The sequence below is a fragment of the Salmo trutta genome, chromosome 21 (assembly GCF_901001165.1).
Source record: "Salmo trutta chromosome 21, fSalTru1.1, whole genome shotgun sequence".
In the NCBI taxonomy this organism is placed as follows: domain Eukaryota; kingdom Metazoa; phylum Chordata; class Actinopteri; order Salmoniformes; family Salmonidae; genus Salmo; species Salmo trutta.
Genome location: NC_042977.1, coordinates 44,910,484 through 44,923,755, shown reverse-complemented (window position 1 = coordinate 44,923,755; position 13,272 = coordinate 44,910,484). Strand labels below are relative to the sequence as shown.

Below are 13,272 nucleotides of genomic sequence, written 5' to 3'. Positions count from 1 at the left end.
ATTTATAAAACCATGTCACCCCCCTGGTCCCCTGTAGGGCTGGGTGGGCTGGAGGAGGGGGGCTGCTTTCTACCGTACTGTCGTAGTACATGTGGGGTCAAACGACATTAGGAGGGCTAGCTCGAAACTGCTGAAACTGGATTTGAAAGAACTTATTCTAACTGAAAGACTCCAAAATCGTCCGATTACTTCAAGCCCTATATCATTGCTGGGCAACAGCTGCAAACGATTCAACAGGCTACTTACTGGCTTTACACATCTGGCTAAAAGACTACTGAAGCTCTGTTGGCCTAATTTGTATAGATAACTTTGACACATTTTGGAAACAGAGGATGCTCTAGTCTACAAGAATGACGGAATCCATCCATATTATCTTGTTGCCTGGACTTTGTCCGCATATTTCAAGGCCGCGTTGAGACAATGACTTATTAGGGACCCGAGCCATGCTCCCTACCATTGTGTTGCTGAATTGTTGTAGTGCTGCTGCAAATGTACATTGTCCCAGGGGTGTTGGAAATCATAATGTAAGTAATCTAATTTATGCTCCTCTAACTCCCCTGAATGCCTCTGGCAATCCAACAACTTGTCAGCAATCATGCGCCCATGAACCTGAGCTATACTGTTAGCACAGAGGCGGTTTGCCCTAGTAGGAAGCCCACTGTGTGCAGCTCACAGTGCACTATAAAAATAAATACCACTGTCACGTCTACCTCTGATAAGCCTCCCAGAAAAGCAATAAAAACAATATAGAATACCCAATAAATATCCCACATTAACATATGTAGCCAGGGAAGGAGGGGGGGGGGGTCCAAAACCCAGTACTAAATGGGTATGCCTAATAAACAGTGGGGTACTGTAGTGTATATTGAGCTCTCATTATTTATGTAACAATATAGGGCCTACTTAAACCTTTTACACGATGCAGTGTTCTTTAATGCCAATTCAAATTCATTTAGGATTCTACTCCTCAATAGTTAAGTTGGATACAACCTATTGTGCCGGGAGTTGAATGCAGGCCCTAACAGGTGGCATTCTCATCAGCGTGCCACTGCCAAGAAGAGAGGGCATGTGCAGTGACCCTAAATACCAGAACACTGGCCTTATCCAAGAGTTCACCCACAGTGTGCTGAGATGGATATCATTTATCAACATATTGGTTGTGTCAATAATCATGTTTCAATTAACATTGGAAAAAAATATGTCAATATAGCCAGCAAACATGTAGATATCAAATTTTCAGAGTAATACATAAATAAAAAAATACATTCCTCATATCCCTCAAAAAGTCTTGCATGCCCACTCCCAAGCCCCAGTTGTAAAAGACAATGGCACCCTATTCCCTATATGGTACACTACTTTTGACCACAGCCCCTACTTTTAACCAGATGCTCTGGTCAAGTGTAGTCCAATATATAGGGAATAGGGTTCCATTTGGGACACACACAGTGTAACCTGAGAGCAGTGTGAGGCATCAGTCAGCCACAGAGCAGCACTAAAGGCTGATACAACGCTGAAGGCATGCTGGAAGACAGCCCTTATTCTCTGCTGTCACAGCGGCTGCCATTCAGATGGTAGTGGTGGGGGTGGGGGGAATGATGAAATGCTGCCATTATAAAGAGAACCAAAGGGCTCGGTGGCAGGAGACACCCGATCTAACCTGGCAACCTGGCCTCCCTTTGTCCCTCATGCAGCCATTTCATATCTGACATATCCACAGTCCACCACACCACACCACACCACACCACACCACACCACAGGCCTGCCTTCATACTGATACGTGCCATGGCACAGAGACGCCAGGGTGGTGGGCTGAGAAATGGGGAATAAGCAGACGATCTTCACGGCGCAGCAGCTTGATGCCTATCAGGTGTGTGTGTGTGTGTGTGTGTGTGTGTGTGTGTGTGTGTGTGTGTGTGTGTGTGTGTGTGTGTGTGTGTGTGTGTGTGTGTGTGTGTGTGTGTGTGTGTGTGTGGTTATATTTATTTAACCCCCTCAGTGTGGTGATGACTTACTCTCTTCAGATAGCTTGTTGATTGAGACAAATTGCTTCACTCGTCTAGCTTGGTGTTGCTTTCATGTGGGTACTGTAATTAGTGAATGGGGGTATTGTTATTTATGATTGGGGTACTGTAATTAGTGAATTGGGGGGTACTGTAATTAGTGAATTGGGGGGTACTGTAATTAGTGAATTGGGGTACTGTAGTTAGTGAATGGGGTACTGTAATTAGTGGAAGGGGGTACTGTAATTAGTGAATGGGGTACTGTAATTTGTGAATGGGGGTACTGTAATTAGTGAATGGGGGTACTGTAATTAGTGAATGGGGTACTGTAATTAGTGGAAGGGGGTACTGTAATTAGTGAATGGGGGGTATTGTAATTAGTGAATGGGGGTACTGTAATTAGTGAATGGGGTACTGTAATTAGTGAATGGGGTACTGTAATTCATGAATAGGGGGTACTGTAATTAGTGGAAGGGGGTACTGTAATTAGTGAATGGGGTACTGTAATTAGTGAATGGGGTACTGTAATTAGTGAATGGGGTACTGTAATTAGTGAATGGGGTACTGTAATTAGTGAATGGGGTACTGTAATTAGTGAATGGGGTACTGTAATTAGTGGAAGGGGGTACTGTAATTAGTGAATGGGGTACTGTAATTAGTGAATGGGGTACTGTAATTAGTGGAATGGGGTACTGTAATTAGTGAATGGGGTACTGTAATTAGTGAATGGGGTACTGTAATTAGTGGAAGGGGGTACTGTAATTAGTGAATGGGGTACTGTAATTAGTGAATGGGGTACTGTAATTAGTGAATGGGGGAAGTGCATAGATACAAAACACAGGTCTTGGCACACTTCTTTTGCAGCTCTGTTTGCTAAGAAAACAGACACAGCAAGCATAGAAACGGTCAAGTAAGTGCTTTTAATGTGATGTTATGGACCACAGCTGTGTGGTCATATTAAGGTCTAACAAACCAAAGCTAGTGAGACAACCATAGCACAATGTTTAATCTGAGCCACAAGTTACTTTCTTAAAATGAAAAAGGAAATTCTAATCAAAACTTCTTGAATTGTTGCAGCTGTAAATCGTTATTTTTTAATAGTGTTTTGGGCCTCCCGAGTGGCGCAGCGGTCTAAGGCACTACATCTCAGTGCTAGAGGCATCACTACAGACCCTGGTTTGATTCCAGGCTGAATCACACCCGGCTGTGATTGGGAGCCCCATATGGGCGGCGCACAATTGGCCCAGTGTCGTCCGGGTTAGGGTTTGGCCGGTGGTAGGCCATCATTGTAAATAAGAATGTGTTCTTAACTGACTTGCCTAGTTAAATAAAGATTAAATAAAATAAATGTAAAAAAATGTTAAATGTGTTGCTTCTAATTAGTCTGTGGTTGCATTTGCAGGACTGCACATTCTTCACAAGGAAGGAAATTCTAAGGTAAGAGGAAGCTCCTACATGATGTTTTGTCTTTGCAAAAGGGATCTAGTTAAGTATTCAGTATAACTAACTAAGCCTAGGCAGAATATGACACTTAACCACTGATAAGTTCTTAACCACTTCCAAATGTAGCTGCTTGGATTTTGTTCAGTTCTGCATCGTGAAACCTTTCACTAGGATGAAAGTTATTCTGTACACACACACATGTAACAGTAGACCAAAGATACTGGGACATACATACTGTATGTTATCTGAGCTCACATGTCAAAACAAAAGACTGAGACCAACGCTGCTGCTTTACACATTGCTTAGGTTGTATATACTGTATCTACAGCAAAACAAACCCTGCAGTTTCAACAAAGTTGTTTACTAGGCTATAACAGTACATTTATCTTTGTTCACTACACAAATTGACCTGTTTTTCTTTGAAATCTCTTATTATCTGATTGGATATAGAAAGTGGATATTATCCAGTCTGCACATCTGATATAGTTCAGGTTCAACTTTCTTTCCCCCCTCCTAGACTATTCGACCGTTATCGAGACTTGGCACCGCAGCTTGTTCCTCTCGACTACACAGACCAGCCAGATGTGAGGCTACCATACGAGCTCATTGGCAGCATGCCAGAACTGAAGGTATACCCACTGTCCCGTGTTTGCACACACATATTAGTGGATAAGTCCCAAATGACAACTTATTCCCTTTATAGTGCACATGTTTCGACCAGAACGCCATCTAGGGCATAGGGTACAATTTGGAATGTGTCTATCCATTATTAATACACAACTAATTGACAGCAGTCTCTGAACGGTTGGCTATATGTTATCTGACTCTAATAAACCACAAGAAGGCCAGGGCGACCTACAGGGCACTGAGTACGACTGGGTCCAATATGAGCTTCTTTACATACACACATCTCCTCACAATGACAACAGCAGAAACAACTGATATCAATGCAGTACTCCTGTATTTCCTATCCTATCCTTGTCAGGCTTATTCCCTGTGATTGTGTTAGCTCCCCCAAGTGAATGTCAAAGCTTTAGCTCAGCGTGCTAACACAGTCATATGTGTCTCCTCAGGACAACCCGTTCCGCCAGAGGATCGCTGAGGTTTTCTCAGAGGACGGAGAGGGAAACATGACCCTGGATGACTTCCTGGATATGTTCTCCGTGCTGAGTGAGATGGCTCCACGAGATCTGAAGGCCTACTATGCATTTAAAATCTACGGTTAGTGTGTGAGATGTGTATGCCTTTAATAACATCTACCATCAGCAGGTCAGAAATACTTCTGGTTTGCTCCCAAAGCAGTTTTGGTTATGTGAAACAGTCTGCCCAGCAAGAAATAATATAATTTTACATAATCAGCACCTTGATGTTAGGTATTTTATTAGGATTCCCATTAGCTGTTGTGAAAGCAGCAGCTATTCTTCCTGGGATCCACACAGAACAGGAAACATGATACAGAACAGTAATAGACAAGAACAGCTCAAGGACAGAACTACATACATAGCTACATATTAATACACACACATAAAATATCTAGGTTAAATAAGGGAGAGGCGTTGGGCCGTGAGGTGTTTCTTCATCTGTTTTTTGAAACCAGGTTTGCTGTTTATTTGAGCAATATGAGATGGAACGGAGTTCGATGCAAAAATGGCTCTATGTAATACCGTACGCTATCTTGAATTTGTTCTGGATTTGGGGACTGTGAAAAGATCCCTGGTGGCATGTCTGGTGGGGGAAGTGTGTGTGTCAGAGCTGTGTGTAAGTTGACTATGCAAACAATTTGGGATTTTCAACACATGAATGTTTCTAAATAGAAAGAAGAAGTGATGCAGTAAGTCTCTCTTTAATTCTTAGCCAAAAGAGACTGGCATGCATAGTATTTATATCAGCCCTCTGATAACAATGAAGAGCAAGACGCCCCGCTCTGTTCTGGGCCAGCTGCAGCTTAACTAGGTATTTCCTTGCAGCACTGGACCACACGACTGGACAATAATCAAGATCAGACAAAACTAGAGCCTGCAGAGCATGATTTCTGGAGTGTGGTGTCAAAAAAGCAGCGCATCTCTTCATTACGGACAGACCTCTTCCCATCTTTACAACCATTGAATCTACAGTCGTGGCCAAAAGTTTTGAGAATGACACAAATATTAATTTTCACAAAGTCTGCTGCCTCAGTGTCTTTAGATATTTTTGTCAGATGTTACTATGGAATACTGAAGTATAATTACAAGCATTTCATAAGTGTCAAAGGCTTTCATTGACAATTACATGAAGTTGATGCAAAGAGTCATTATTTGCAGTGATGACCCTTCTTTTTCAAGACCTCTGTAATCCGCCCTGGCATGCTGTCAATTAACTTCTGGGCCACATCCTGACTGATGGCAGCCCATTCTTGCTTAATCAATGCTTGGAGTTTGTCAGAATTTGTGGGGTTTTCTTTGTCCACCCGCCTCTTGAGGATTGACCACAAGTTCTCAATGGGATTAAGGTCTGGGGAGTTTCCTTCCCATGGACCCAAAATATCTATGTTTTTTCCCCCGAGCCACTTAGTTAACACTTTTGCCTTATGGCAAGGTCCTCCATTATGCTGGAAAAGGCATTGTTCGTCACCAAACTGTCCCTGGATGGTTGGGAGAAGTTGCTCTCGGAGGATGTGTTGGTACCATTCTTTATTCATGGCTGTGTTCTTAGGCAAAATTGTGAGTTAGCCCACTCCCTTGGCTGAGAAGCAACCCCACACATGAATGGTCTCAGGATGCTTTACTGTTGGCATGACACAGGACTGATGATAGCGCTCCCCTTGTCTTCTCCGAACAAGCTTTTTTCCGGATGCCCCAAACAATCGGAAAGGGGAATCATCAGAGAAAATGACTTTACCCCAGTCCTCAGCAGTCCAATCCCTGTACCCTTTGCATAATATCAGTCTGTCCCTGATGTTTTTCCTGGAGAGAAGTGGCTTCTTTGCTGCCCTTCTTGACACCAGGCCATCCTCCAAAAGTCTTCGCCTCACTGTGCGTGCAGATGCACTCACACCTGCCTGCTGCCATTCCTGAGCAAGCTCTGTACTGGTGGTGCACCAATCCCGCAGCTGAATCAACTTTAGGAGATGGTCCTGGCGCATGCTGGACTTTCTTGGGTGCCCTGAAGCCTTCTTCACAACAGTTGAACCGCTCTCCTTGAAGTTCTTGATGATCTGATAAATGGTTGAATTATGTGCAATCTTACTGGCAGCAATATCCTTGCCTGTGAATCCCTTATTGTGCAAAGCAATGATGACGGCATGTGTTTCCTTGCAGGTAACCATGGTTGACAGAGGAAGAACAATGATTCCAAGCACCACCCTCCTTTTGAAGCTTCCAGTCTGTTATTCGAACTCAATCAGCATGACAGAGTGATCTCCAGCCTTGTCCTTGTCAACACTCACACCTGTGTTAACGAGAGAATCACTGACATGATGTCAGCTGGTCCTTTTGTGGTAGGGCTGAAATGCAGTGGAAATGTTTTTTGGGGATTCAGTTCATTTGCACGGCAAAGAGGGACTTTGTAATTAATTACAATTCATTTGATCATTCTTCATAACATTCTGGAGTATATGCAAATTGCCATCATACAAACTGAGGCAACAGACTTTGTGAAAATTAATATTTGAGTAATTCTCAAAACTTTTGGCCATGACTGTATATGTTTTGACCATGACAGTTTACAATCTAAGGTAACGCCAAGTCATTTAGTCTCCTCAACTTGTTCAACAGACACACCGTTCATTACCAGATTCAGCTGAAATCTAGAACTTAGGGAATGATTTGAACCAAATACAATGCTCTTCATTTTAGATGTTCAGGACCAGTTTATTACTGGTCACCCATTCCAAAAACGGACTGCAACTCTTTGTTCAGGGTTTCAGTGATTTCATTAGCTGTGGTTGCTGATGCATATATGGTTGAATCATCAGCATATATGGACACACATGCTTTATTTAATGCCAGTGGCAGGTCATTGGTAAAAATAGAAAAGAGTAGAGGGCCTAGAGAGCTGCCCTGTGGTACACCACAATTTACATGTTTGACATTAGAGAAGCATCCATTTAACGAAAATCCTTTGAGTTATATTAGATAGATAGCTCTGAATCCACGACATGACAGAGGTTGAAAAGCCAAAACACATACGTTTTTTCAACAACAGTTTATGGTCAATAATACCAAAGGCTGCACTGAAATCTAACAGTACAGCTCCCACAATCTTCTTATTATCAATTTATTTCAACCAATCATCAGTCATTTGTGTCAGTGCAGTACATGTTGAGTGCCCTTCTCTATAAGCATGCTTAAAGTCTGTTGTTAATTTGTTTACAGAGAAATAGCATTGTATTTGGTCAAACACCATTTTTTCCCAACAGTTTGCTAAGAGCTGGCAGCAAGCTGATAGGTCTGCTGTTAGAACCAGTAAAGGCAGCTTTACCACTCTTGGGTAGCAGAATTACTTTGGCTTCCCTCCAGGCCTGAGGACAAAGACTTTCCTCCAGGCTCAGATTAAAGATATGACCGATAGGAGTGGCTATAGAGTCAGCTACCATCCTCAGTAGCTTTCCATCTAAGCTGTCAATGCCAGGAGGTTTGTCATTATTGATCAATAACAATCATTTTTTCCACCTCTCCCACACTAACTACACAAAATTCTAACTTGCAATGCTTTTCTTTCATTATTTGTTTTTTTTATGCATGAATACGATGGCTCACTGTTCGTTGTTGACATTTCCTGTGAAGTTTGCCAATGAAGTAATCATTCAAATAATTGGCAACATCAAATCGTTTTGTGATAAATAAGCCATCTGATTCGATGAAAGATTTGCAGTAAGTCAGCCAGTCAGATGTGCAGCCAGACTTATTAGCCACTCCTTTTCCCCCATCTCTGTGAATGATTGATAAGGGCATTATAGAGGGGCCCAAACAGGCTGTATGGACAGGGCAGGCCTGTACAAAAAAGGCCTTGCACGGTCTGTGTTGCTAGAGTCCCCCTAATTAACTGGCGATGACAGATGATATTTCACCGCAGGCGGCTACGCAGTGACACGACCACGGTCATGGGTCAATAAAACGCAAAGGAAGGCTCTGTTTGGAATTGTTTAGTTACAGGACAAAAAAGGAAGTCTATGCTTCCCGAAAAGCACCCTAGCCTAGTGTTTAGAGGGTTGGGTCAGTAACTGAAAGGTTGCTGAATCGAATCCCTGAGCTGACAAGGTACACATCTGTTGTTCTGCCCCTGAGCAAGGCAGTTTACCCACTGTTCCATGGGTGCCGAAGACATGGATGTTGATTTAAGGCAGCCCCCCACACCTCTCTGATTCAGAGGGGTTGGGTTAAATGCAGAAGACACATATCAGTTGTACAACTGACTAGGTATCCCTCTTTCCCTTTAGGTCACTACTACTACCAGGGACCAAAGTAAGCTGTAAACTAAAAGAGGGGAATGTGAACTTTAATCTTTAACTGATCATTTGAATAATGACATCCTACTACTGTTTCTGTTCCTCATCCAATCCTCTCAGACTTCAACAATGATGACTTCCTGTGTAAGTCTGACCTGGAGAAGACGCTGAACAAGCTGACACGGAATGAGCTAACGGAGGACGAGGTCAGGATGGTATGTGAGAAGGTGATCGACGAGGCCGACCTGGACAACGATGGACGTCTCTCACTGGAGGACTTCCAGCACATGATCGTCCGTGCTCCAGACTTCCTCAGGTCTGTGACCTGACAAGGGAAAAGTTAAACGTTAAACTTGAGTTGCAGTAGTTGTAACCTAAACAATGGCCAAGCGTTTTGTTTTCTGGGCAGTTCTTAACTTTAATTTAGCCTGGGAACTCAGGAAAAAAATTATCTCTGACTGGGAAAATCATGACATCAGTGATCTTTAGGTTGGAGAAGTCAGAGCTCTAGGATGATGTCAGAGTTTTCGACTTGTAATTCTGAGTTGCATGACTGTTCAAAAAAAAATTCGCAGTTGGGTGTTGTCTTGAATGCACTGAAGTCGGAGGTTTCCCAGTTCTGAGTTGTCTTGAATGCACTGAAGTCGGAGGTTTCCCAGTTCTGAGTTGTCTTGAATTCACTGAAGTCGGAGGTTTCCCAGTTCTGAGTTGTCTTGAATGCACTGAAGTAGGAGGTTTCCCAGTTCTGAGTTGTCTTGAATGCACTGAAGTCGGAGGTTTCCCAGTTCTGAGTTGTCTTGAATGCACTGAAGTAGGAGGTTTCCCAGTTCTGAGTTGTCTTGAATGCACTGAAGTCGGAGGTTTCCCAGTTCTGAGTTGTCTTGAATGCACTGAAGTCGGAGGTTTCCCAGTTCTGAGTTGTCTTGAATGCACTGAAGTCGGAGGTTTCCCAGTTCTGAGTTGTCTTGAATGCACTGAAGTCGGAGGTTTCCCAGTTCTGAGTTGTCTTGAATGCACTGAAGTCGGAGGTTTCCCAGTTGTGAGTTTTATTGTACGCAGCATAACTCATTCAGAACAAATTCTAACATGTTGACTTTTCTTCCACAGCACCTTCCATATAAGGATATGAAGACTAAAGAGATGCCATGGACACTACCACCATGGATCCAAACATTTTCTCTACCAAAGATGTTATAGGGACCTTTAAAGTGTGCACTATGCAGGCTTAGGCTAGTTGTTTTTTACTTTGATGTAGGCCGGAGACAGCCCACTGACCTGTTGACAGCTGAATAGTCTATTATTATAGAGCTATTGTAGCTATCAGGACAGGGCTCATTAGCTATGACGGCCAACAGTTGATTTGTATTCTCTTCTATGAAGGCTCAGTTACACCGGGCTATAAAATAAACATCTTCCCCCATATTTCACTGAACCATGGAGGGGCAATGGAGGGTGAGGCATCTGTGTCATGGATGAATTAACTCTCCATTATAAAATCATGGGTTCAGCTAACAGTCAATTGTCTTTAATCATTCTGGATACATCCATACAATTTCATTTAAAGAGGCAATCTGGGATTCAAACAACAACAAAGCAGTCATGCACCCAAACTATTTTTTGGTAAACAGCTGAGGGATGGGGCTGGAGAAATGTAACCACTCTCAAATTCATAGATGGAGCTATGGCTGCAAGGACTGACCATCCATGAGATCGAAATGATAGTTTCAAGGTATACCGTGTTTGTTTACAATTATATTGTTTACAATTTCTTTTAGTAAAACAAGCTTGTATTTGGGGTTCTGATGAGGTAAGACAGTCGAACTAAGCTCATGAGGAATGTATACGTTTATTCTTCAAGAATCAGTGACTATATATTAAGATTAAAGTCCAAAAATGTATGTACCAATTCCAGATTGCCCCTTTGAAGAGAAACAATTATGACTCACAGCTCTTTAAAATAATTATATTTTATTCAATCAAAAGTGCAGATATCTACAAAACTGTAGATCAATTTCAATATGATTGTATTAGGTACAGTACAATTCAAGTAGATCTCTTCTCTCTTTTGAATGTGATATATTAAAAACAGCATTTTATATTTTCTTAAAATGTAATTTCTTTCTCATGATGTACCTCACAATCGACAATGGAATAAAGATGTGGTCATAAAAACAGGAATGTAAGTGATATGCATTTAGGGGTGAACTCTGACTTTTCCTAAACCTACATTTCCACTTAGTCATGCATTGGTGTTAAGTGGAAGTTAGGATTCGCCACGTACTCACAGAAAGAAAAAGGAGGAATGGATAACACATTTTAGAGGGAGTTTTGACAGAAAATGTTTTGACTTAAATGACACACACCTGTCTTTTTCAACGCTGTTGTAAGATGTCAAGCTATCAAAATAAAAAGATAACAGTAGTCTCCTTTGTGCTCACCTCTCCTGTCCGTAGCCGCTGGAAGCCGTTTGGGGGTGGCTGTTCTGCAAGTTTTGCCGGGACTGAAGACATCTATATCTGTCCACTAATACAGGACTAGTAAAGACCCAGAGCACTACCTTTGTGAATTTTTTTAAACTAAATGTATTTGAGTGTTTACCAGTATTTGTAACTTCAGTCTGATAATTATCTTTACAAAACTTGCCTGATATATGTTTTCAAGTTTCTTCAAATACTTTGCAAATGCAACTTATTTCTATGTGTAAACTGAAATGGTCTATTCAGTCCTTTTCTATTTTAGTAGACACTCTTAAACAGAGCAACTTACAGTAGTGAGTGCATACATTTTCATACTTTTTCATACTGGTCCTCTGTGGGAATCGAACCCACAAACCTAGAATTACAAGCACCATGCATGCTCTACTAACTGAGCCACATTATCACATCACATTACTGTATTGGTCATTGTTTTATCTCCATGGTGATAGAAAGTCTTCAGGTACAAACCTAGATGACCATCCTATGTACAATACAGTAATATACATTTACATTGTGGTTTGTAAGGATGGTAAATGAATGCTGCACAAAAATTGGTTGTTTTCCATGTTATTTGATCAAGAAAAATATATGTTGTCTTTGTCTATAACTTTGCACCTTTTGATGTAAATGTTTGAGGACAGGGTTGTGTTCTTTCTGGATTCCATTAGAATGACATCACAGAGAAAGAGACAGGGTTGTGTTCTTTCTGGATTCCATTAGAATGACATCACAGAGAAAGAGACAGGGTTGTGTTCTTTCTGGATTCCATTAGAATGACATCACAGAGAAAGAGACAGGGTTGTGTTCTTTCTGGATTCCATTAGAATGACATCACAGAGAAAGAGACAGGGTTGTGTTCTTTCTGGATTCCATTAGAATGACATCACAGAGAAAGAGACAGGGTTGTGTTCTTTCAGGATTCCATTAGAATGACATCACAGAGAAAGAGACAGGGTTGTGTTCTTTCTGGATTCCATTAGAATGACATCACAGAGAAAGAGACAGGGTTGTGTTCTTTCAGGATTCCATTAGAATGACATCACAGAGAAAGAGACAGGGTTGTGTTCTTTCTGGATTCCATTAGAATGACATCACAGAGAAAGAGACAGGGTTGTGTTCTTTCAGGATTCCATTAGAATGACATCACAGAGAAAGAGACAGGGTTGTGTTCTTTCTGGATTCCATTAGAATGACATCACAGAGAAAGAGACAGGGTTGTGTTCTTTCTGGATTCCATTAGAATGACATCACAGAGAAAGAGACAGGGTTGTGTTCTTTCTGGATTCCATTAGAATGACATCACAGAGAAAGAGACAGGGTTGTGTTCTTTCTGGATTCCATTAGAATGACATCACAGAGAAAGAGACAGGGTTGTGTTCTTTCTGGATTCCATTAGAATGACATCACAGAGAAAGAGACAGGGTTGTGTTCTTTCTGGATTCCATTAGAATGACATCACAGAGAAAGAGACAGGGTTGTGTTCTTTCAGGATTCCATTAGAATGACATCACAGAGAAAGAGACAGGGTTGTGTTCTTTCAGGATTCCATTAGAATGACATCACAGAGAAAGAGACAGGGTTGTGTTCTTTCTGGATTCCATTAGAATGACATCACAGAGAAAGAGACAGGGTTGTGTTCTTTCAGGATTCCATTAGAATGACATCACAGAGAAAGAGACAGGGTTGTGTTCTTTCAGGATTCCATTAGAATGACATCACAGAGAAAGAGACAGGGTTGTGTTCTTTCTGGATTCCATTAGAATGACATCACAGAGAAAGAGACAGGGTTGTGTTCTTTCAGGATTCCATTAGAATGACATCACAGAGAAAGAGACAGGGTTGTGTTCTTTCAGGATTCCATTAGAATGACATCACAGAGAAAGAGACAGGGTTGTGTTCTTTCAGGATTCCATTAGAATGACATCAC

The 13,272-nt window shown here is 41.7% G+C and overlaps 1 protein-coding gene across 1 annotated transcript; it reads left to right on the top strand.

Annotated features, from left to right (window-relative positions):
• Positions 1-1,789: 1,789 nt before the first annotated feature.
• cib3 (calcium and integrin binding family member 3) lies at positions 1,790-10,203 on the top strand. Its single transcript, XM_029703856.1, has 6 exons — positions 1,790-1,867; positions 3,403-3,437; positions 3,961-4,072; positions 4,517-4,664; positions 8,989-9,184; positions 9,976-10,203. Exons 1-6 carry the CDS (start codon positions 1,817-1,819, stop codon positions 9,995-9,997), a joined length of 564 nt encoding a protein of 187 aa, XP_029559716.1. The 5' UTR covers positions 1,790-1,816; the 3' UTR covers positions 9,998-10,203.
• Positions 10,204-13,272: the final 3,069 nt, after the last annotated feature.

Coding starts and splice junctions, on each gene's coding strand:
- cib3 (XM_029703856.1), top strand. CDS start 1,817: ATGGGGAATAAGCAGACGATCTTCACGGCGCAGCAGCTTGATGCCTAT. Junction 1,868..3,402: donor AGCAGCTTGATGCCTATCAG/GTGTGTGTGTGT, acceptor TTGCATTTGCAG/GACTGCACATTCTTCACAAG. Junction 4,073..4,516: donor GCAGCATGCCAGAACTGAAG/GTATACCCACTG, acceptor GTGTCTCCTCAG/GACAACCCGTTCCGCCAGAG.